Source organism: Mustela nivalis, assembly GCF_964662115.1.
Source record: "Mustela nivalis genome assembly, chromosome: 11".
Classification (NCBI taxonomy): domain Eukaryota; kingdom Metazoa; phylum Chordata; class Mammalia; order Carnivora; family Mustelidae; genus Mustela; species Mustela nivalis.
In genome coordinates, this window is record NC_139030.1 from 59479791 (window position 1) to 59504593 (window position 24803).

General features: G+C 39.1%; 1 protein-coding gene and 1 long non-coding RNA gene across 2 annotated transcripts in view; one reads left to right on the plus strand and one right to left on the minus strand.

Annotated features, from left to right (window-relative positions):
• Positions 1-24803, plus strand: part of CCDC148 (coiled-coil domain containing 148) — a gene marked incomplete at its 5' end in the record, with an annotated part of 251765 nt that overhangs the window by 57270 nt on the left and 169692 nt on the right. The window contains 3 exon segments of the mRNA XM_082691417.1: positions 11508-11570; positions 12755-12876; positions 19934-20037. Of these exon segments, the coding sequence (XP_082547543.1) occupies positions 11508-11570; positions 12755-12876; positions 19934-20037 (289 nt within the window).
• On the minus strand, positions 1387-7371 carry LOC309844449. The gene is made up of 2 exons (XR_014300699.1): positions 7021-7371; positions 1387-3166 (listed from the first exon to the last, which is right to left on the minus strand). It is a non-coding gene; the product is annotated as an uncharacterized lncRNA (long non-coding RNA).

Genomic DNA, 24803 nt, shown 5'->3' on the forward strand with positions numbered 1-24803 from the left:
TCGTTTAATATATTTTTTCCTCATACAACATTAAAAAGTGACCTTGTGAATATTTTAATGCTAACATTTTCAGGTTCTAAAAAATGCTGCCAATGTATTTATGTACCCTGTTTTTTTAATAGAAGAGGACTAGTGAAAAATATTTCAGTTCAATATTTCAGTGTGGAAAACTATATTGTATATACAAGTTCACATCTTAAAGATTTCTTGGTATCATGAAATCCAGTTTCATTTCTGACTGGTAAAATATGGAAACAGTGGTATCTTTCCCCCTAATTTATAGTGAAATAAATATTGTCTTGGCTTAATATTTTTTAAAGTGTATTTTTTTTCTTCCTGTAAATTTTTTTGAAATTCTGCTCAAACAAACAAAAAAAAAGAAATCAAAATCAACTATAATCCTACTCTCCCCAAATTGCCACTATTAAGTATTTGACTCACAAAATCAGAATTAAGTTTTGTTTCTTTTAATAAACTTTTGTGGTTTTTTAGGGTCTGAGTCTTGTATAGTTCTTGGATAGTTTATTCCTAGGTATTTTGTTTTTGTTTGTTCTGTTGTAGTTGTTCCTTTGACTGAGAGCCTTCTGCATTATGTTTGAAATTATTATTTATTATGTAACTGAACACTTTAACTATTTTTGTTAACTTTAATAGTTTCACTTTTGCTTCCATTCATTTTCCAGGACAATATTTTTATCTTATGCTGACTACAATGTATAATGTTTCATAATGGAAGTAATATGCACTGTTCTGCTTATAATTTAAAAGAGAATTTTGCATGTTAGAAAACTATTGCTTAAACCAGACTTTGGCCATAGTATTTGAACTCACATTTGAAATGAGATCTTTCATATGAAAAAAGGCTATAATATGATGCTACATCCAAGGTATTTTATTTCATATTTGCATTGTTCTCACACTATTTGGCCTGGCAGAATCCCTACCACTTTTGAAAACTTACCTTCATGGGGTGATTGGCTAATCTACATATCTATACAGTTAGGCAGTTTAGAGTTAACAGACTATCCATGCGTTGTACAATTTTAAGCCTAAGTACAATTGAGATTTTCTTCCTTGGAGTATTAAAAGAAATTTTCTTAGGAAAGAGAAGAATACAGATTTTAATACTGTAAAAAGATTGCCTTGTTATATAAATGATCTCTTTGCTATTTTTTTCTCATCTCTAGAGAAGTCCTTCTTGCTCACCTACCCCACAGAGACCAGTTGAGGTCATGTAACTTTTTAAGTTTAGATTCTCTATCAAATCTGTAAAAATTAACTTTATATTAAAATCTTTATTCAATCCTCTAGCTATTGTGAAGCTATCGTTACATTATATATTATTGTAAAGTTTTTTCCAGCGAGATAAACACAACACCAGGCAAAGTGGGTGCAAGGCAAGATTTATTAAAAACGCTCTCCGGCGAAGTTTCAGGGCTCAGGAGAAGGGGAGCCAGGAAAGTTGCGCCGGGAGGAGGTGGGCACCCTCGGGCGAGGTTCCGCCACTCTGGAAAGCAGAGTGGCGGAAGTCGCGCCCAAGGCAGGGAGGAGGGGGCTTTTAAGGGGTCTTGGGGAAAGCTCAGGGGTCTTTTGGCAAGTTTCCCTTATTTGGATATTCTGCCTGCTCATCGGGATCCCATTGGTCCACAGGAGCCCGGGGCGGGGGTCTCAGGTTCCTGCTTGGGCCTTTGTTCTCCTGTCCGAGCTCAGGTCTTGTGGCGGGAACTTTTGCCATCTTTGGTAGCCCTTCCTGCCAGCCCAACATTCCGGCCTTTTGCTTAATATAATGGTGTCAGGGGCGTCGACTGGGTTCTGGCTACTTCCTGCTGACAGGGGGCGTCGTCATGGGGGTAGTTGGAAGTGGGCAGGCGAGAGTAGGGCTGGAGGAGGAGTTGATTGACAGATACTCAGGCAAGTTCTTGTAGGCGACCCTGCAAGTACTGGAAAATACAGGGAGCAACTGAGATTAGAAGGAGGATTATGCATACAGGTCCCGCCAGAGGGAGCAGCCAGGTTACCCAGTTGTAGGGGTCCAGGCCCCAGGAGGACGTGTCTCGCCACGGTGCTTGGATCCGATCCCTGAGCTCTTTGATCCTGGAGGTAACTATATGATTGGTTAACAAAGTAACAACATTCTTCATTTAATAATAGGCAAGTCCCCCTTTTTTCGGCGGTCAGAAGGTCTAAGGCCCTTCGGTTCTGTAGAGCTAAGGCTGCCAGGCTGGTGACTTGCGTCTCTGTAGGGCTGTGAGGGAGTCAGCAACCCGTTCTGTGTCATCATTCAGGGCTTGGGAGAGTTTGTAAGAAAAATGTCTATGGAGGTTCCTATCCCCGCTGTTCCAGTTGCCACCTCTGTGGCTATTCCTGCCCCTGTTATGAATGGGAGGAAGGCAGCCCTTCCTCCATGGTGTTGGGGAAATAGGATGGACAGCAGCTGGGATTCAGAGTAGATGGTGGTAGAAGGAGATAGTAGGATGAATATACAGCCCAGGGAGTCGTTAGTGGTCAGGCAGCGATGGATTCCCTGAGGGCACAAGAGAAATATTCCCGAGGGAGTACAGTACAGGAGGGAGGAATTAGTGATATGGCAGCTGCGGTGGTGGTAAGGGAGGACACATTAATAATATGTATGTTTCCCCCCATGGGGCCCATATGGACCGTATTATTTGTGGCCCTGAAGTTGGGGAGTGGCCAGTCAATAGGGAGGGGTATCCCCAGGATGTGTAGAGTGAGGTAAGGTAGATAGGATAAAAGAGGCGGGGAAATGGCTGGAGGGCTATGATTTCTAAGAAAGGGCCGGCCGTATAGTAATTCAAATGGGCTTAAGCCTGAAGACCCGCTGGGCGTAGCCAGGAGTCTGGTGAGAGCCATAGGCAGAAGTGTAGGCCAGGAAAGACGGGTTTCTAGAGTAGGTTTGGTGAGTTGGGCTTTGAGCAGCCCGTTGGCCTTTTCTACCTTACCGATGACTGTGGGTGGTATGGGATGTGAAGTTTCCAGGTTATGTTGAGGCTCTCAGCTACCTGTTGGGTTACACTGGAGATGAAGGCAGGTCCGTTGTCCGACTGGAGGGTCCAGGGCAATCCCAACCTCGGGATGATGCGCTCGATGAGTATTGTAGCCACTACGTCCGCTGTTTCCCGGGCCATGAGGTATGCTTCGATCCAGCCTGTGAATGTATTTTATGGCGAGGCATGGGAGTGAAGTCCAGTTGTCAATCTTCCCCCGGCTTATGACCTCGGAGTTGTTGGTTAGGCCCTGGTCTGCGGATTCCTCCTTGTGAATTCAAGGCGGAACAGGTTTTGCAAGCCCTGTGGACAACTTCGATTACCTTAGATAAGGAAGGATGATAGAACAATGGTTGAAGAAATTAGTGGAGAGCCTATGGGCCACTATGGAGGGATTGGTGGATGTCAGTAATCAAGGTGTGCACCAGATTGCCTGGCAGGGCAATCCTGTCCTGGATGTAGATCCACCCCTTATCTGGCAAGGGTATAGGCAGTAAAGTTGCAGGGTTTAAGCGGGGGGGGGGGGGGGGGGGGGGGGGGAGGTAGAGAGAGAGAGAGATGCGGGTTCTCTAGGAATAGCAGATGGAATATCTGGAGACGAGGAGTCAGATGGGCCAGGTATCGGTGGCTAAGGAGGTCTGTGAGTTGGCAGGAGAGTAGACCGTGATGGGCTGCCCTAAGGTCATGTTGAGGGCCTTAGAGGGGGGTACTTGATATCCCTTGGCCCCCAGAAAGCTAAGTAGGGTGGAGGTGTCGTCTTGGGAGACCGAGAGGGAGGGGCTACAGAGGAGGAGGTCATCCACATATGTAGTAGAGTACTGGCCTTAAGGACGCACTGCTGTTAAGTCTGTAGGCCTGGCCGAAAATGTGAGGGCTGTCCCTGAACCCCTGGGGTAGAACAGTCCAAGTTAATTGTCCAGAAGCATGCGTGTCAGGATCCTCCCAGGTGAAGGCAAAAAGAAAATAGGAATCAGGGTGCAAGGGGACGGTGAAAAAAGCGTCCTTTAGCTCCAGTACAGTAAAGTGAGAGGTGTTTGGGGAAACGCGAGACAGTAGGGTTAGGAACGACTGGGTGGAGGGGGACCACGACCTCGTTGATAAGCCTAAGGTCTTGTACCAGTCGATAAGCCCCTGGGGGCTTGCGTACTGGGAGGATGGGGTGTTACAGGGAGAACTGATGGGGATCAGGAGTCCCTGACGTTAAAGTCGTTCTATGATAGTTTCAGACCCTGGCGGTGGGCTAAGGAAATAGGGAACTGAGCTTGAGGGAAACTTAGAGTTAACCTTAAGCTGTACTTTAACCGGGGTAAGGTGGGAAGCGATGATGGGCTCTGAGATGTCCCACACCTGAGGGTCTACAGTAGGAAGGTCATCTGGAGTGAGGGTCGAGGGAGTGGAGAGGTGTAAGATGAGACGGGTTGAGGTGGATAGAGGGGAGGAAGGGGAGAGGCAGATAGTTGCCCTTAGTTTTCTGGAGAATGTCCCTACCCAGTAGAGGGACCAGGCAGGAAGGAATCATAGGAACGAGTGGGGGAAGGGAAACCCATCCAGGCTACAGGTAAGGGGAAGGGTCACCCTAGGATTGGAGGAGGTCCCATCGATCCCCATAACAGTAATTGGTGAGGTTCAAGTAAGCCCCGAGTAGGAAGGCAGAACAGAGTAGGTAGCCCCTGTGTCCAGCAAAAAAGAGATGGACTTACCCACTACCTGGAGTGTAACCCTGGGCTCGGCCTGGGTGAGAGGGGTGCCTGAGTCTGGGCTTCGTCAGTCGTCCTCCAATCCAAGCAGTTGAAAGGCCAGACTTACTATCTCGGGGGGTCCCCCACGTTGAGGCGCCGAAGATACCCCGAGGTTAGGGCAGTCGGATTTCCAGTGGCCCATCAAATGGCATTGAGGGCAAGGCCGAGTTGGCGGCTTTGGATTGGGGCACTGGCGAGCCCAATGTCCCTCGGCCCCACATTTGAAACAGGCCCCCCGGTGGGGTGCAATTGGTTGCCCCTCTCTGCTGGCTCCCGGAGCCGGCCGGCCGCAGGGCTGCTACCAAGGCTTGGGTCTGCAACTGAACCTTTTGCTGGAATATGGCTTGTCGTTTAAGCTCAGCTGCCTCCTCACGGGAATTAAAGACCTTAAATGCCATTTTCACCAAGTCAGAAATGGGGGTCTGAGGGTCCTCCTCAGCCTTCTTTAACTTTCTCTGTATATCCGGTGCCGATTGAGAGATAAAATGAGTAGCCAGTACCGTGGCCCCCGCAGGAGAGGCAGGGTCCAAGCGAGTGTACTGGGTTAAAGGTTAGGTCAACTGGTTAAGAAACATGGTGGGGTTGTCGTAGGGGCCTGGACAATATCCCTAATCTTGTTGTAATTAACGGCCTTATTAGAGGCTGGCCACATGCCTGCTTTGAGACACTGGACCATGCGGTCGCGGCGCCAGTGGCCATCTTGGCCATCCTGATAATCCCAACCTGGTTCTACAGCTGGGACCGCCCGGGCTCCAGCATCAGTGAGCTGGACCTGATCCGCGTGCTCCCGGGCAGCAGCCTGGATGCGTTCCCTCTCCTCTATGGTGAGGGTGGTGGTCTGGACCACATGTAAATCATGCCAGGTGAGGTCATAGGCTTGGGCTAGATATTGGAATTCTTTAATATAGTTATCAGGACTGGCCAAAAAGGAGCCCAAACGTTTCTCAATTTGGGAAAGGTCCTGTAGAGAGAAGGGCGCATGAACTCAAACTTCCTCAACTCCAGCAACCTCCCTTGGGGGGCAGACTAACTCAGCAGGGGGGCTTTCAAGCCCTAGTGCGGCTGGAGCCACACAGACACATTCACGCAGTCAGGCACTCTTCAGATTCAAACAGATTGGACACCCTCCCCTTTGGGTATCCCTGGCTAATGGGAGGTGATCAGTCTCCCCTTCCATTCTTTACGAAAGGATCTAGCTCAAACAGTAGCCCTGCGGCTGTTACAACAGAATTCAATTAAACACAAAAGGTGTTTACCAACAGATTTCAAAAGCGTAAACCTAGTTCTGGCGACCAGCGCTCGGGTATTTTATCCCATTCTGTTAAAGGTTACCAAAGACTTTGAATGCTACCTTAAGAATGACCCATTAAAACTCCGAGACACACAATTAACCAGCAGTTCTAGTCATCTCTTTGCTAGCAGACTTTAACAAATAACAAGAGCCTATTTGACCTTCAGTAAACTTTGATTGGAGTTTCCCGTTTACTGCGGATAAAATTTGTCAGGAGTTCGGATAGGAGTGGGGAGGGGAGAAGGAGGGGTTGATGAGAGCCCCGGTTCAGAAATCCTGAATTTAAGGGACCTTGGGGTGAAGGATCGCGGTAAAGAGGAGGAGGAGGAGGAACCAGAGGCCCTCTCGTCAGTGGGTGGGTGAAGCTCTCTGGGGGTTCAGAGAGAGGAGAGGGGGAGGAGAGGTCCGAGTCTTTGGGAGCAGTGGGTGGCAGGGTAGGGGTAGGGGAGCGGGCCAAGAGGACCTGAAAGGTGGAGCAGGGAGAGCAGAGGAAGGGGCGAGAGTGCAGAGTCCAGAAAGCTGGACATAAGGGACCTTGGCCCATCTGCCTTGGTGTCTGCCGAGGTTATTTAGGTCCATGAAAGTCTGATAGTTAAACGTGCCTTCCGGAGGCCATTGGGACTGATTGTCTAATCGGTATTGTGGCCAAGCGACAGTACAGTAACGTCGTTTTCGCAGGTCCTGGTCCAGTTCCAGGGTTTTAAGATTGGCCAGCAGGCCTAAAACACCCCCGGGATGTTTTAGGGTCGAATTTGGATTGGGAGGTCCCCACGATTCGTTGCCGGGCAACCCGAGGGCTGGAGGAAGGCGTCCCCTCGTCCACCACTGGGTTGCGGAAAAACTGTGTCGACTGCCATAGAGGTTAGGACGTCTCCCAGCCTCTCGGAGTCACGGAGGTCACCTGGTGACCGGCGGGGTCCACCCTGACGCGGCCGCGATTAGGGCAGGGCTTTCCGGAAGGAGGCGCGGAATCGGGGAAACTCACCACAGCTTCGGAAGTGGCGTTCGGAAGGGCAGGTCCGGTTCAGCCAGGGAAAGGAGAGAGCCTCCCCACTGTGTGGGGGCTCAATCTCCTTCCCGGGTCTCGGCACCAAATGTAAAGTTTTTTCCAGCGAGATAAACACAACACCAGGCAAAGTGGGTGCAAGGCAAGATTTATTAAAAACGCTCTCCGGCGAAGTTTCAGGGCTCAGGAGAAGGGGAGCCAGGAAAGTTGCGCCGGGAGGAGGTGGGCACCCTCGGGCGAGGTTCCGCCACTCTGGAAAGCAGAGTGGCGGAAGTCGCGCCCAAGGCAGGGAGGAGGGGGCTTTTAAGGGGTCTTGGGGAAAGCTCAGGGGTCTTTTGGCAAGTTTCCCTTATTTGGATATTCTGCCTGCTCATCGGGATCCCATTGGTCCACAGGAGCCCGGGGCGGGGGTCTCAGGTTCCTGCTTGGGCCTTTGTTCTCCTGTCCGAGCTCAGGTCTTGTGGCGGGAACTTTTGCCATCTTTGGTAGCCCTTCCTGCCAGCCCAACAATTATAACCTTCTTCCTATACTATAAGAAACTTCTCATAAAAATATATTATTTTAAAATATTTTCAGTAATTGAGTAAATCTAAAAGGTTTAACATTTTGATAATACTCATAAGCAATTTCTAAAATGTCACATAATGTGAACTTGGAATTAATTTCTAAAACTAAGTGCTTTAAAATTGTTTAACATGGAAAATTCTGTTCAAGTAGCTGTTACTCAGTCAAAAGCATTTTAACTGCAGGCTGAAGTAGCCACTTTGAATTTCACTGGTAAGCATAAAATTGAAATGGCCTAGATGACATATGCTTGTTTGGGAATCAAGGACTGTTTGTTTTAGTACAGTTTCATACTCTCTTATCTGAAGTCTGTGCTGCCAGATGTAGTTTTGATTTTTCAGATTTTTAGAAATGTACTTTAGAGCAAATGTAATATAGAGCATATGCCCTATATTACTTAAAACTGATGGTATCTAAGCAGCGCCCTATAATAAAGCACATTAACACTTTTGGACAAATGTATGAATGTTTACATTAAATAAAATAAACTTTGGTTTGGGTCAAGTTTGCCACCAAGTGATTTCAGCTCAGATTGGATTTGGACACCATCTTGATTATGATATACACCTTCATTTTCAGAGATTTTTGTATTATGAAAATGAGATTTTGGACTTGAAGTTCTCTGTGATCTTGGTCATTTTTCTGGGCTGCAATCATCTCATACGCTAAAATGAGAAGTTAGACTAAGTGAATTATATGTGAACTTTTCAGATTCTAAATATAATGTCTATTTAATTCTCTGATATAAGAAACACTACGAATGTCATTCTTATATTATTTCAGTTTAACAATTATTTAGTTCAGAGATCCTCAATATCCCTGGAATGTAAGTGGTAACTATTTATGCTTTATATATAAATATTAGAAAATGTAGGTCAAGAAGTGTTTTTGCTTGCAAGGTCTTCTGTACAGTTGCAACCAAACTAGATTTCAGGTTCATGAAGACAGAGTAGTTTTGTTTGCAACTTTGATTTTCAGAATGTAGTCTTCTTTGAGTTTCTTACAGTCATAATTAATATTTGCACCATGCAGAAATGGTAAGAAATGTTCTGTGGACTTCTTCACTTTCGTCTGGAAACCTGAAAATCTAAGCAATGTTCAACCAAGGTAACCTAAAGGGATTCTGCAAAACCCCCACTTTGTTTCAGGGCCTCAGTCATGCAATCTAAATCCCCCCAAAATGAGTCCTAAATCTGAGGGGCTGGGCTCCCCACTGAGGAAAAACCTAAAGCTAATCAATTAGAAAACTGGTGAGATCTCTCCAAGATGGAGATAGCAAGCTCATGTCAAGTTCCTGGTGGGAGGCAGAGAAAACAAAAGGTGAGATTAAGTCAGCTAGAGTTCACAGACTGCTTGCTAAATGCAACATCCATTTGTTTTGGATACTGGCTTTATTTGTGGCATACCTTTGTTAATTAAAAGAAAAAAAGTGTTTGATTATCTTTGGGCACGGAATGCTCTTTCGTGTTCTATGTTTTCTGCTCTCCCTGTCGTTGTGTACCTTGTCACTCTCTCATTGACTTGATGACCTCTGAAGGCATGTAAATGTGCCATTTCTGCCTGCAGGCGATACTATTAAGGCAGCCTTTTGAAAAGTGAAAATTTATCGTTGGAGAGGGAGGCTATAGTATGGACTAAGGAATTGGTATTGCAGCTCTTCCGGGGGTTAGAAAACATTGAGCTACCACCAGCTACCTTTTTTATTCATTTTCTCAAATAGTATTTATTGAGCATTTACTACCTGTGCTGGGCACTGGGGATGCAATCAGAAGACACACATAGGCCACAAGTCTATGGAGGAAGAAGACATTGAGTAAACATGAGGTTGTGAAGACTAATACAAATTATAATGGGAAAGAAAGAATAGGATGAGAGAGAAAAACAAAGCGTTCTCCCTTATTTAGGTGGAGAAGTCTGGTTAAGTCTCTAAGGTTTAGCTGAAAGCTGAGTAGGAACCAGCCAGGTAAAAAGAGGAAGGAAATAGGGGTGCCTGGGTGGCTCAGCTGGTCAAGCAGCTGCCTTCTGCTCAGATCATGATTCCAAGGTCTGGGGATTGAGCCCTGCAACAGGCTCCCTGCTAAGCAGGGAATGCTTCTCCCTCTGCCTCTGCCTGCTGCTGTACTTGTGCTCTCTATTTCTCTGTCAAATAAATTAAAAAAAAAAAAAAAGGAAGGAAATATCTTTAAGGTAGAAAGAGAGTGTGGTTGGAATGTGTGAATGAGGTCAGAATGGAGAGATGAACAAGGGCAAGGTTATGCAGGGCTTTATGGGCCACTTAGGGCACTATTATAAAGGATAATGGAAGCTGTTGAAAGGTTTCAGCAAGGTCAGACTAGAGTTGTTTAAGAGGTTGCTTAGGCTACCCTGTGAAGAATGGTCTCTAAGGGTACAAAGTAGAACTGCTGCTGTCATCAGTCAGGAGGTGATGGTGGCTTAAGGCAGTGCAGACTGACAGGTGAAAATCTTTCCCCCCAAAAGAAGAATCCTTATGGATAGAATGTAGATATGAGTAGAAACCAGACTATAGGGAGGAATGTCATTGTTACCAAAGGCTTAAAATAAGAATTCCCTGACATACACACTGGAGTTTATCGCTGTATTCTGAAAGCTGGTGGGCAATCACCATGATTCTTAGTAACTTGGAAGAGTTTCCAAAATATCATGTACTTGTGCTACTTCTTCTTTCATTTAAGAAGACTTAGGTTACCTCAAAAGCCATCAGACATGAGTAGTTGAACCTAGTGGATATGGAATAAAAATTTATGGAAGATGGTACTGTTACACCATTTGACTAGTCTGTTGCCCTGGAGGTGCCCTAAAATGATGCCAGTTTACTTTGGTGCTACCGCAGGTTGAGATCTCAGGAAGGAGATGTTGAGGCAGAGCTTGGGTGCTAAATATTCATTAGGGATCCATATCTGTGAAAGGAAGAAGGAGGAAGCAGGATTGGACAGATGAAAAAGTCAGTTTCACTGCAGGTCCAGCAAAAACCCTGCAGGGAGCTCTGGATGAAATATTGCTCATCGGGATGACTCACATTGGATCCAGACTGGTCAGAATTTAGAATCCTGCCTTGCTCAGTCTTTGGGTGTAGGATGCCCCAGCATTTGTATATCTTTGGATGAGGTTACTCTCTGAAACTGAGTCCAACTCTCAGAAAGAAGGGACAGCTGGGCATCGAATGCTTTCTAGAAGTGGATGGCACACCTGAGCATCAGCCACAAAGGCTGACTGGCTTAATGGTAGTAGTGAGTCACTTCGCCTGCTGCTTTATTTTTTTATTTATATATATATTTTATATATATACATATATATATATATATATATATATGTATACATATATATATATACTTAAAGATTTTATTTATTTATTTGACAGAAAGAGTGAGAGACCATAAGCAGGCAGAGCAGCAGAGGGAGAGGGAGACACAGGCTCCCCACTGAGCAGGGAGCCCGATGCGGGCTTGATCCCAGAATGCTGGGATCGTGACCCGAGCTGACGGCAGTCACTTAACCAACTGAGCCACCCAGGTGCCCCCTGCTGCTTTATTTTTTAATTTATGTAGTTTTTTCCTCCTAGGGACTCAGGATAAAGTTTACACAATTTTTATCACAAAATATTTATCAGTCACTAAGACAATTCAAGAGAGGGGGATTAAAACATCTGAGGTTGGAAGGAGACACCAAGAACAGGAAAGGCATGGAGGGAAAAAACTAATGGAAGGAAGAAAACTCTGGAACTTGGAGAAGAAAATTTTAGTAAATACAAAGAGTTATGGCATCCAGCCATGGGCCTTGTTTTTAAAAAAAGAAAGAAAAAAGAAAACTACAATTAACACATCTTTAAAAACACTTGGGAGATAACATTGTGAAATCTTAGCTGTCTCTTGTTTCTTCCACAGATATGGAGGACTTGAATAAAAGAGATCAACCATTCATGACAATTCAGAAAAACGATAGCTCAGGTATTTTTTCTACTTCCAGATCTGTTCTATGATTTATAGTGGATTATGGATGATGTGAAGTTGGAATGTAGATTTTCAAAATTTTAATGGAAAGCTCATTGTTTGGTCATACTGAAGGTTTCTCCAGTTCTCTTACAATGCATACTCTACAATGTATACTTTAATTTTCAACAGTGGTCAAGATAACAATAATTTCCTTAACTGTGTTTGTCCTTAAACCATTTGGAGTCTACTTAAAAGTCATGTGACTCATGATATACTTAATCTCAATTACTTTGTATGGTACAGATTATTTATATAATTGGGGCAAAAATGCATTTTTTGCCCTTGAATTACTCAGATTATTATACTTTATGCTATGTGGCCTTTGAGTACCTTCTACTTATGTTTTACTTTATCAGAAAAGCGAACATCATACTAAACTAGGATATTTTATGTATTTGGATGGAGAATGCCTACCTGACCATTCTACATCATTTTATTCTTATTTGGCCCATTAAATTTTTTGGCTTTAAGTTTCAATCTTTTTTCAAATTTACTTGAAATTACTTCAATTTTTTCTATTAGAAATGCAGCTATGGTCTTAAAAATCTACTTAATTTTATTTATAATAAGATGATACTTAAATATTCACAGCTGATGCCTAAACCTTTTTTAAAATAAAAAGACTTGTTACACTTACAATTTTCTAAAATTCTCAATAAACTTACTTAAGTGGAAGTATTCCCTTTATGTTCTTTTAGAAGTAATTTTTTTTTAAATATAATTTTTTATTTTTTATAAACATATAAGTGGTGATGCAACATGGGGGCTTAAGTGGGTACGAGAAGAATAAATGAGACAAGATGGGATTGGGAGGGAGACAAACCATAAGTGACTCTTAATCTTTTAGAAGTAATTTTATGCAAAGTATATAGTGGTAATTATTTTTAAAGTTTCTAAAGATAGAGGTTCAACTATACTATGAATGTTATAATGTCATTTCTTGTTTTTGCTTAAAAATATTTAAAAATAATACAACAACATAACCATTTTGTGCTAAATAAAATAAATAAATAAAAATGAAAACTAAAATAAATAAAAAAATAAAATAACTAAAGAGTTATTGCCGCTAACTTCGATTATGAGACTTCCAATAATGTGATATTATTTTTTTTGTCATTTTCTGTTTTAATGAAAAACAGATAATCTGGTATTCCATATGAAAAATGGAATGAGAAACATCAAGTATAAACCAGTAGACTATCAACAGTTGCATGCATTAACGGAAGCAAAAAAATTAGCTTCTGCCTCTACAGAGCTAAAGGTTAGAAGTGTGTATGTGTGTGTGTTTTCTAGTTTTGGAATATTGAGTTTTCTGGAAGTAAAATGATATTTATAATGTAAATGTGAAAATTAATGACATTCTAAATAGTTTTTAGAATCTTCCAACTATTAATAATAGTGAAGAGCCACTGACGTTTATTGAATGCTCTCAGACTCTTTGCTATATAGTTTACATGCATTCCTCAGTTAATGTTCATAACATCCTTGAGGTCTTTACTTTTAGAAAGCTAGCTATTTTATTAGCTTTTGACAATTTCTAACTTGCTCTGAAAAATAAGAACTGCAAATAAGTGCCAGCCATGGATTACCATCTGATTTAAGGCTCCTTTTGCAGCATGATACAAATATGCCCTCAAGTGCCTCTCTTTTCTACAATTCCCTTTTTTGCCCTCATCTCAGAAAAGGTGAACCTGGACTAGATTTTTCAAAAGCTTTTTGTACAAATGATTGTACAGTATTTTAGGACCAAGTGTGGTTTAGGATTACTATTACAGTATGTTTCTCTCTTGTGCAAATAATAAAGTACATTATAAGCAACATTGCTTTGTTGCATTAAAAATCTGATTTGGCAAAGTGACATATTAAGTAATTAAAAGTTTTCATCCATTTAGTATTTTTTGTGTTACATTATTTTTACATGGCTTTTTCTGGTTAATGTCTTTTTAAAATGGCAAACATTATGATTCCAAAGCACATTTTGTACCTATTTTAAAGAAATGACTATCTACCCATGAGATATATCCCTTCAAACTAAGCAAACTTCTTAGAAAGGGCCTTGTTTTTTCAGTTCAGATGTAACTTTGAAAGAATTTGATGTTCTCAGGACATTGAAAGAAATTGTATAGGAAAATCACTTATATAACCATCATCCTAATAAAACTCTCTTCATATTTCTGACTTCTATTCTGACCCATTCTATATACATCACATATATTCACACATATATAGACATAAACATATACAGAGATATTTTATTTTCTCCCATGATAAATATAGTCATGAAATCCTGTATACTTTCCCCCTAACACTTTGCCACATAATCTTTTTAATATTTATTATAGAATATTTAATTGCTCTCATAAATAAATATTTATTATGTGGCTCAATAATACAATAATGAGCAAAATACATCCCTTGCCCTCATGGCATGCACTGTTTGTAGGAGAGAAGGAGGAAAGTGAGTGTTTTCAAATAATAAAAACATGCTGTCTGGTGTATACTAAGAGGACTTGATCATAGTTCAGTGGGAAGACTTTTTTGAGGCAATGACATTGGAATTGGGATGTCAAGGCCAATAAAAATTAAGCCAAAACAGGAGTGATGAGTACTTCAAATAGAAAAAGATAATATACCTTATCACATCACGATTTTTGGATATTGGGATTGTATCCAATTTTATAATATTAGAAATCGTACTTTGGTAAATATCTTCATGCAGAGACATTTTCATGTTTTAGAATCTTTCACCCTCATAGGATAAATTCCCATGATTGGAGTGATCATGCAAAAAAAATTTGGATGTTTTTTTAAAAGTTCTTTTTTAAAGTGTTCTAATAAAGATACCACCACAGGTACTTCCTCTACACCCTTCCAGTATTGGAATATGTACATATATATTCATGTATATACACACATACATCTTAAATATTATCTATATATCTGTTTTTCTCTGTCCATCCATCATGTTCCAAAAAATTTTTTTGGCTGAATGTAGAATGGTTAAATGTTAGAACTCATTGCTTGGCCATGGGGAATTTCTCTTTGGTAATAGAATCACTATCAAAGAATAAACATGTTTAAAAATGTTAATCATTGATGTGGCTTTCAGTTTTTGATATTAAGTGCAAGGGCAGTAATTTCTCAGCCCTGTCAGCTGTTAGATTGCTTCTCTGGTCACTGTGTTGCACATTTGTGAGATTAAACAGATGATTACTTTCAACTGACATTTTAAATAACATCAATACCCTTTTTGTTCATAGAATATAATTCAGGAAGAAGCTTTTTAATTACATATTTTCTGGAAATAACTGTACCTGGGATTTATAGCTTGGCAAATCTCAAAAATCCCTGTCTTCAACTACTGAAAATGGTCCACAGTCTGTAGTAATCATTTTGATAAGCTTCTTGCTTCCATTTTTAGTCTCCATAGATTCATAATGATAAGGAATTGTCCTGTTAGAGCATTTTTATGGTATCTGTTGTTTTGAATTTCAGTTAGTGAGAACAAAGCGTATCCTGGATACCTCATCATTTTCTAATACTTTCTTCTTTCCTTTTATAGTTTTCATTTTTTAGTACAGCTGGATTAAGAAAGATGTACTGAGAATGTTGTTTCATGTGATTTTTGGTTCATGGCTTAAATGGAATTAGATAACTAGAAATTAAGTATAATTCTTAAAGTTTATTTTATTTAATGTTATGAATGCTAATATATATACGAACCAGTCTATACCAACTGGGATTATTATTATAATGTTATCTCCGTTACCCTTTCTTATATTGTTATTTACATTTATTTACATTTATATAAAATATGCCTTGGCTCAAGAAGAATATTTTTCTTCCTCATATTACATAGTTAACATTTTTTCAATATTTTTGTTAAATATCAGTTCATTTCCTACTTTTTACCTAACTAAATATGTTCTTTTCTTGCACGTGAAATTAACAGCTTTAACAATCTTGTTAATTACTGTAGCAGTATATTCTGGCAATATTAAGTGTAAATATACTTAAACTGAAGGATAGAATGTTAACACTAAGGATGTATTTGCTTTAAGCTGGATCTAGAGTACTTAGTTATATTTGATAATTATTGTTAATTAGCAGTAAATTCAGAAGATTTGCCTTGTTTCTGTTACTCGTATTGGTATATTGATCAGATGTGTTTATGTTATTGATCATGCACAAATTGTGGACTGCCAGATAAGATACTGATGTGAACATAGAGTGATCTAGTCTTTCATAGGCTGAGATTGAATCTGAAGTCAAAAAGTAGATTTGGGCTGGAAACAGAGACAAATTTTTGGTATATTATATGTTAACTGTTCACATATAATTTAGGTTAAATATAAAAGAGATCTTTACGATTATTTTTATTTGAATAGTTTTGCTTAGCAAGAATAAATATTTCTTATTATCTAACTATTTGTCTACTAATTCTTTTTTAAAAAACATTATCAGAAATTGTAAGCACATGCAAAATGAGAGTGAATGATTAACAATCTCTTTGTAATTTATCCAGCTTCAACTATGATCAACTCTTGGCTATTGTTTTCTCTGTAGTCCTTACTACAACTTTCCCCTCTGCTGGGTTGTTTTGAAGTAAATCTCAGGCATCATAATATTTAACCATAAATATTTCAGCATGTATCTCTAAAAGATGGGGGCTAAACAGCCCCACCCCAACCTTATAAGACCATTACCATTAGGATACTAATAATTTCTTAATTTCAAATATCCAGTATTAAATTTCCATGATTGTCTTCAATTCTTTTTACTTGGAGTTTGTTCAAATCAGTGTCTAAGTAGGATCTGCATATTGCAGTTGATTTTATTTTTTAGGTCTCCTCTATCCTCTTATATTTTTGTAATTTATTTTTGAAGAAATTATATTGTTTGTCTTTTATATTTTCTTACAGTTTGGATTTTGCTGATTACATCCTGGTGGTGTCACTTAACATGTTTTTCTGTCTCTTGTATTTCCAGTAAATTAGTAGTTATATCTGCAGACTGGATGAGATTCCGGTTCAACTTATTTTGGCAGGATCACTTATTGATAGAATTTTTGTACTGCAGTCTTTTTCCATCGCAAATAGTGCTGCAGTGAATAGTTTGTTGTTCATTTGTCTTTTTATACTTTTGTCAGTATAGTCTTCTATAAGCAAATTTACTAGGTCAGGGGGTAAATCCATTAGAAATTTCACCATACACCTCCAGATTCCCTTCCATGGGAGGCAGCACCATTTTGCATTCCCACCAGCAACAGGAAAGAATATGTTTCCCTATAGCCTCACAGGGTGTTTTGTGACACATCTGAGGTTTTCTAGCTTGATAGATGAGGAATTGCATCTTAGTGTAGATGGGTTTTTTTTCTTTTTATTTATCTTAACAGTTCCTTATACACTTAACTGTTCTTTTACCTTTGATGAGGTATAATAAGTACACAGATCTTATGTACAACTCAATGAGTTTTGACAAATGTATATATATATATGTAACCAACATTTAAGTTGTCCACTACTTATTGTTGCTTATATTTAAAAATGGACCATCTGCCCAAAGGGTTTTTGTGCATTTCAGGGTGCCTATTTAGAGCCTTATTATCTTGGATCATCACAATAGGCCATATAGGAAACCTCTAGTTTCTTATTCATTAATGAATTTATTATTTTTGCTATTTTTAATTCATTAAAATTCTGCATAAATCATCATCCACCTTAAATATTGATTTCATATGGCTTATTGCCCAGCAAAATACATTAGATTCACCTAGAAATCTCTTTATTGAAAAAGATACAACTTTAAATCTTTTTATTCTTTTAAGACTTTATTTTTCCTTCATTTTTGGCCTGAGGATAGAAGTGGAGTCAATGAGTGAACTTAAAAAAATCAGGATGTTCTTTAAAATATTGGAAGTGTCTAGTGAAATATAGTTGCTGTATTTTCACTTTTATAGTCTACTTAATTGGTCTTACCCTGGGCTCAAAGGCTACAACATTGATTTTTTTAAGCTATAAAAATGTGTCTACATCTTTCACCAATGTGTTTTAATTTTTTTGTACAACATGGACCAAATATGTCAAAGAAATCTAATTTTAAAAGTTGTGTCTGCTGCAACAAACTTTAGAGGCTATAGGTGGCAAATAATTGAAAGGGGTTTTAGGCATTCTTAAAGCAAATATGAGAGTGTCAGATTTTAGAAACACTATGTACTTTTATGTTTTTAGTAGGTGAAATAAGGATTGCTGAGTGTTTTTCTGCAGTTTCCTATTCTTTTTTTTTTTTTTAAGATTTTATTTATTTATTTGAGAGAGAGAGAGAGAGAGTGAATGGGAGAGAAAAAGAGAGGGTGCAGCTGCCAGAGGGAGAGGCCGAGGGAGAAGCAGAGCCCCGGCTAAACAGGGAGTCTGATTCTGTCCTGGATCACAACCTGAGCGGAAGGCAGAAGCTTTCCCCACTGAGCCATTCAGGTGCCCCTCCTGTTTTTATTTAAATGTACTTTTCCTAATTGTTACACTCCTAAGACCTCCTGGGGAAAAGATTTGACTTTGACTTAATGTTTTTGTTTTCCTATACCCCTAATTTTGAATCAGTAACTGGAACAGTGAAAAGATAAACTCAAGGTTAAAGCAATCAGTGAATGACAGCTAGAAATAGCATGCATTATAAAGAGTCTCTTTTTAAGACTTGTCTTCTGAAATTTTTTTATCTTCAGCATTGATCTGTTAAAGCTTTCAGGCTACTAAGTATTCTAGTAGCACAGAAAACATAAAATATGCATATTTCATCAAATTTCTGATTTGGGAGTAGCACTTTTATAGATGTTTAGAAGTACTAATATTGGGTATGTGAATTCAGTGAACACATGAATATCAGTCTAACAAGGAAACAGACATTGAGGATTTAAATATTTTATTCATTTATTTGTGAGAGAGAGAGCAAGAGAGAAAAGGTCAGAGGGAGAAGCAGACTCCCTGTGGAGCTGGGAGCCTGATACAGGACTGGATCCAGGATCATGACCCTCAGCCACCCAGGCATCCAGACATTGAGGATTTTAGGTGTCATTAATGCAGGAAATGGTTACACAGGTTGAGAAGCCAAATGGGGTCATGAAGGAATACAGGGGTTAACAACAGCAAAAGTCACTGCCATGCTTGGGTCAGAGGGATATTAGAAAAAGCAAATCTGTACCACATTGTGTGGGCTGAGTTTACCCAGAAATTGTTGGAACTATAGTAGAACTGTCAAGAAATGTTAGAGCAATGGAGAAGATGCAGATGCTTCTGGAGACCACTCTGAGAGTAGAAAAGGCAGGCAGAGTAATCCTTTGGCTTCTGCTTTCCTCCCTCTGTTCAGTCTCTGAAACCAGTTTCTCCCTTTGGCTGAAACCAGCTGGAAGCCTGTTAATAGGGTTGTCTGGGAAACGGGCTGCTCTGTGATATGGAGCAGATCAGGGAGATGGCCAAGAATGGATGTTAAGGAAAACAGATCCAGGCCTGATACAACTTGTCAACAAACTCCAAAGCACTAATTATGAACTACATTTTCAAAAAGCCATAAAATTTGAGGAAATTTTAAATTTAATTACAAATGTGGGCTGTAGTGTTACATGATTTTTCACAATTTCTTTAAGTTCCTTCAAATAAATATTTGCCTAAATTTTTTAAAACTTTACTTATGAAGTCATGAAGTTGAAAGATTAAAACTGGATTTCAAAGTCGTATTTCTAGTAGGTGCTGAAGCTGAAACTAAAGCCAGACTTTCTAACAACTTATCCAATTGACTTTTCCCAGTCCTCTGCTGAAGGAGCATGTAAAAGCCAATCTGAACACCAAGGTCTATGTGTTTCTGATGTTTATGAGCTTCATGATCTTGACAAGTTTTTTTAACCTCTCTGAACTTCAGTGTCCTCATAAGTCAAATGGGAATAATGATGGCCATAATGCCTGGCAGGGAAGAGGTATCAAAAAGAGAAGAAATATTTGGAAAGCTCTTGAAAAATTTTGTGAGACTGTGTGAATTAAGGTGTTTTTCATCGTATGTAAGGAAAATAGAATTACATCATCTTTCTTTTCATAACTACTTTAAAGACAATTCTTGACTTGGACAGTATTTCAAACCATTTTCTCTTTCACCGTCCTGCATTTTGTTTAATGAATTACTTATTTTAAGGTGGATTTTGTGTTAGAAAATGCACTATTAGGATTGAAAAAGGATAAATATTTAACTTAGAAATGACAAATTAAACAATTTCCTTGTGGAAAACACACTTAGAAAATATTGGAATTGCTCCTTTTTTGTTCTTCTAAATCTAGATCAGGAAAGCAGTAGAGACTTCAAAGATATCTAAGGAACAAACACTACTAAAACAACACAAGCAAGTGTGGTGGCAGGAACACCAACGGCTAACTGATGTCAGGTAAGAACTGAGGGAAATCTCTACAAGAACATGTGGGACTTGCTAAGAGCTGCACTTAGTTAGAAGTTCCATAACTTTCCTAGAAGTTCCATAACTTTCCGTGTTAATTGAACCACTAAAAAGAGTTAAAGTTACAGTTTGATTGTGAGTTAAATTAAAATTCCTTCATTTCCTCAATTTAATTTGAAACCCAGTGAATACATTAATATGGTTTTTGCTTTCCTTCGGGGAAAAAAGATCATCTTCTATATCTGCTGATCATTTATTCTTCTACATTCCCTCTCATACTTGTAATTATTCATATTGCCCTTAGCACATTGAATTATAATATCTTGTTTACATGTTTGTCTTCCCTATGAAGTGCCAAACAAGGGCAAACATACCATCAGTTTTATCTTTTCGTTGTAGGATTCATAGGAGGAGACAGAGAAAAGATTTCAATAAATGAATAAAAAATGAACTAAGGGGTTCAAGTTGTTCACTGATTTCTAGATGTAGCTGCCTCATGACTAACTTAGTCAATTTGCATTTTTGACTTTTGTTAGTATTTCTAGCACTTGATTCATGATGAAGCAACAAAATAACGAGTCTATCATTGTTTTTAATTGTAATCCTTGAAAAATACATTTCTTTCAGAGGTTAGGGCAGAAAGAGAAGGCAGATATGTTTCCCCTCCATATGAAACATGTATACTAGTTTTAATGGTGGTGGTATTGATAAAGTATGCTTTTTAAAATGTATATTTTAATCATATATTTTATATTAAAATAGGTTGTTTTATGGTCTTATTCTAAGTCAAATCCAAAGGTCATTAACTTTACCTTTGATAGATACTTTTGTAGGTACTTTTCAAATTAGTAGGAGTTTCTTATTCTGGTAAGAGATTCTGAACTGAACTAAAAGGCTCATGATTGGAAATGGTTTTACAACATTGTATAACTTAAAATAAACAAAGACAAAATTATATAGACTCCATCACCATGCTGCAACATAAAAACAAATCAGTCCCATTATATGTCTCAAAAAGTCACCTTTTATAGAGAGGATGTTTGAGCCCATTAGAAATTTTTTTTAAATTTGCATAACTTGATAGAAAGAAAAGCTGTTAGAAAATTTTTATTACAGCCCTCACTGATGCAAGCTCAAAGGTAAAGGAAGACACTGGTGAAAGTTTTTATCTTGGCTGTTCCACATGCTTCTAAATGTGTGCATTAGCTGTTCTAGAGCTAGATAGAAGAGGCATATACATATCATTATGGAAAATGGTTGACCTGGAATGGCACAAAGGCAATGGAAGGGAGGAGCATTCAAGGAATAGCCTTAATGTGTTGAAACTTGTAAGTGCTGAAAATAGAACAAAAAGAAGAATTCTAAGATAATTTTCTGTGTTATTCTAGAAAGCGGACTCATTTCAATATGTTTTCAGTGAAATAAAAACTAAGAGTGAAAGGAGGAAAGTTAGAGAAGTGGCTTGATTTGTGGAGAATTTAGGGACCACCAGAAAGTCAGGAGTGTGAGCTCCAACCTTTAAAAACCTATACTCCTTTTTAATAAAAGATTAAAAATAAAATATTTTTATGCTTCACCATAGGAGAGTCTGTTTGAGACTCTCAGGCCCACAGAAGGTGGGGGACTACAATGACATTGAACTTTTGTTGGGCTATTTAGTATGTGCCAGGTAATATGGTAAATAATTTATATGCTTTATTTCATTAAGTCCTTATGACCATCCTACAGAGTAGGTATCTTTGTGTCCCCACTTTACAGGTGACAATCTTGAGTTTCAGAGGATCAAAGTTTTTCACAGAAGGCAAATCAGCTTGTTTACGTGAAGATGGCATTGGAGCACTTGCCTTTAACTCCTGCACTCCAGGAACTTGGAGTTCAGAAGCTTATCTCCCCCACAGGGTTCCATTCATATCACCTGATTATTGAATTGGTCTAATCTTGCTAGCAAAAAAAATTTTTTTGGCCAATTTTTAATTCTTTGAAATCTATCCCAAGGAAACTAGACATACAAAATTTCTAAATATATAGTTTTTAAATATAATATTTAAAATATATAAAATTTAAATTTATAAAATTTCACACTTAAACTTATAAAATTACATTTAGTATTTAATGTGCTTTCCCAAACTATACCTCTTGGAAACCTCGATATACTTTCTTACAGGGACTTGCTTCCTTGTTTCAGAATGACTGGTGTAGAGTTAAGGAGGGAGTTATTTATATTGACCATGTGGTAAAGAATTACAATTTTTGTTTTAGTCAGAATTGTTGAATTATAAAATTTGGAGGGTTCATTTGTACACTTTACTACTTGTATGATAATTCCTACAAGAAATGTTTTATAACCAAATCCCTTAGAAATACATGTAGTCTCTTGCTCACAGTTTTAGTTTTATTTTCTTTCTTCTTTTTTCACAGTTTTAATCTTAAAATATTATTTTTAAAATGTCTCCTTTTTTTCATTTTTTTAAAAATTAATTTATTTATTTTCAGAAAAACAGTATTCATTATTTTTTCACCACATCCAGTGCTCCATGCAATCTGTGCCTTTATAATGCCCACCACCTGGTATCCCAACCTCCCACCCCCCCAAAATGTCTCCTTTTTACAGAGGATATCATGGGGTTTAACCAACAACAATTAAATGTCTATAAATAAATCTTTAAAGAGAAAATTGACACCAGTATTCATACTGTGCAACTCAGAGCCTCAAAGAACTCTCTAAGCCCAGCTCCTGAGTGCCTTCCTCCAGCCATTGGTTGTGAGACTCCCTTCTCTGCCTCTGTGGTATGCTCACTTGGGACAAACTCAGGTGAGAAGTGGATCAAATAGCTGAGTGTTAGGAACCAAGCTGCCTGACCTGCTAAGTTCCTTCGTTGTGGGAGGGACAGAGTTTTGACCTTCAGCCTGCTCTGGTACCCTAATTTTCTGCAGGTCTCCTGGCTGTTAATTTCATTAATGAAACTTTATCATATTCTCTTGCTCTGCCTTTCATGATCCGTATCTCTTTGTTTATTGTTTGCTTATGGCTTCTGTCTCTACCATTCTTGTACCCCATGTTTTGTTTGTTCTACCCAAATTGGTAACCAAGTGATTACCCTAGAAATCTCAGGAAGCTCTGGCAATGTTTGATGTCCTGAGGAGACTGATTTTATACCTAGAACTTTGGCACCATCCTGGAAGGATGAGGACATGTATGGCAGTAGACTCCCAAGAGTTCAATAACACCCATCACCAGGCTGGTTTACCTTGCAGGCGGTTGCATTGCAACTAGGCAGATCTAAGAAGTAGGTGAACATATCATCTAGGCAAAAACTCAGGAGACTTTTTTGTAGTGCCGTCAGATTCACTGGTAACAGAGGATAGGCCAAATAGTATTAGGAGGTACTTAAATTGGCAGATTTGGGCACAGAAAGCTGCCTTACATTTGCTCACTCTTCAGAGGGGAAGACATTGTATGTGCTGCAGAGTTCCACCTTGGAAAACACCCGAGACCTGGTCTAGCAAGTCAGTGATGAATAGGGCAGGATTCTCTTCTCCAGAGTTACAATTTTTATTGCTCTTGAATCCACCAGAATTTTTTTTTTAAAGATAGATAGATTGATTGATTGATTGATTTTAGTTGGGGGTGGGGAGGGCCAGAAGTAGAGAGGGAGAGTCTTAAGCAGACTCTACACTGAGCATGGAGCCCTATGCAGGTCTCAGTCCCACAACCCTGAGATTATGACCTAAGGCTAAAAAGGGTCAGATGCTTTATTGGCTGAACCACCCAGGAGCCCCCAACCACAATTTTTATATTTACTAAATCAAGTTCTATAAAACAAATATTCTTTGAGATACTCCATTGAGAATAATGAATTTCATATTCCTATAAATTAGAAAATCTATTTCTCAATCACCTCAAGAAAATCACCTCAATGCACTTTAGCATAATCAAGTTTTTGAGAAATCCTGTGCTGAAACATATGATAAGCTGAAACATATCAAATTTTGTTTAGTTTACTATTTCCCATTCCCCCCAATCCCAGCATCTCATTGACAGTATTGTTTTATAGAACACAATTCGGGAAATTAGCTTATATTCACAAGCTAGTTTCAGAGTCTCATAGTTATTGAGGACTTAAAAAAATGCTTTTGAATTTTGTTGGGCAATCAGGACTATCAGAGAAAAAGCCTGATCTTGGCAGATGGGTTAGGTTGTTAATCTAGGAAACCAAGATGGAACTTACTAGAATTATTACATGTAAGTAGCAGGTTGGTCTCCTGGATAAACAAAGCCAATTCTCCTATTGGCTTGTATGTTTTACTATGATTTTCTGGGTGCTGAAAACTTAAGGGAGTTGAGCTAGATGGTTGATAAGTGCTGTATTTTTGTTTAAACAAATCCACCATGAAATAATTTGTTTTTATTCCACAATTATGCAACCATCCTTCATGTAACAGTTTCAAATATTTTTTTGGCAAAAACTACATGTTAAAAAAGTAGACAATGAAGTATCATCTACAATAGTATCCCTCCATTATATATATATATTTTTTTTAATCACTAATTTTTTAAAGATTTTATTTATTTATTTATTTATTTATTTATTTGACACAGAGAGAGAGATCACAAGTAGGCAGAGAGGCAGGCATGGGGGGGAGGGAAGCAGGCCCCCTGCTGAGCAGGGAGCCCGATGTGGGGCTTGATCCCAGGACCCTGAGATCATGACCTGGGCTGAAGGCAGAGGCTTAACCCACTGAGCCACCCAGGTACC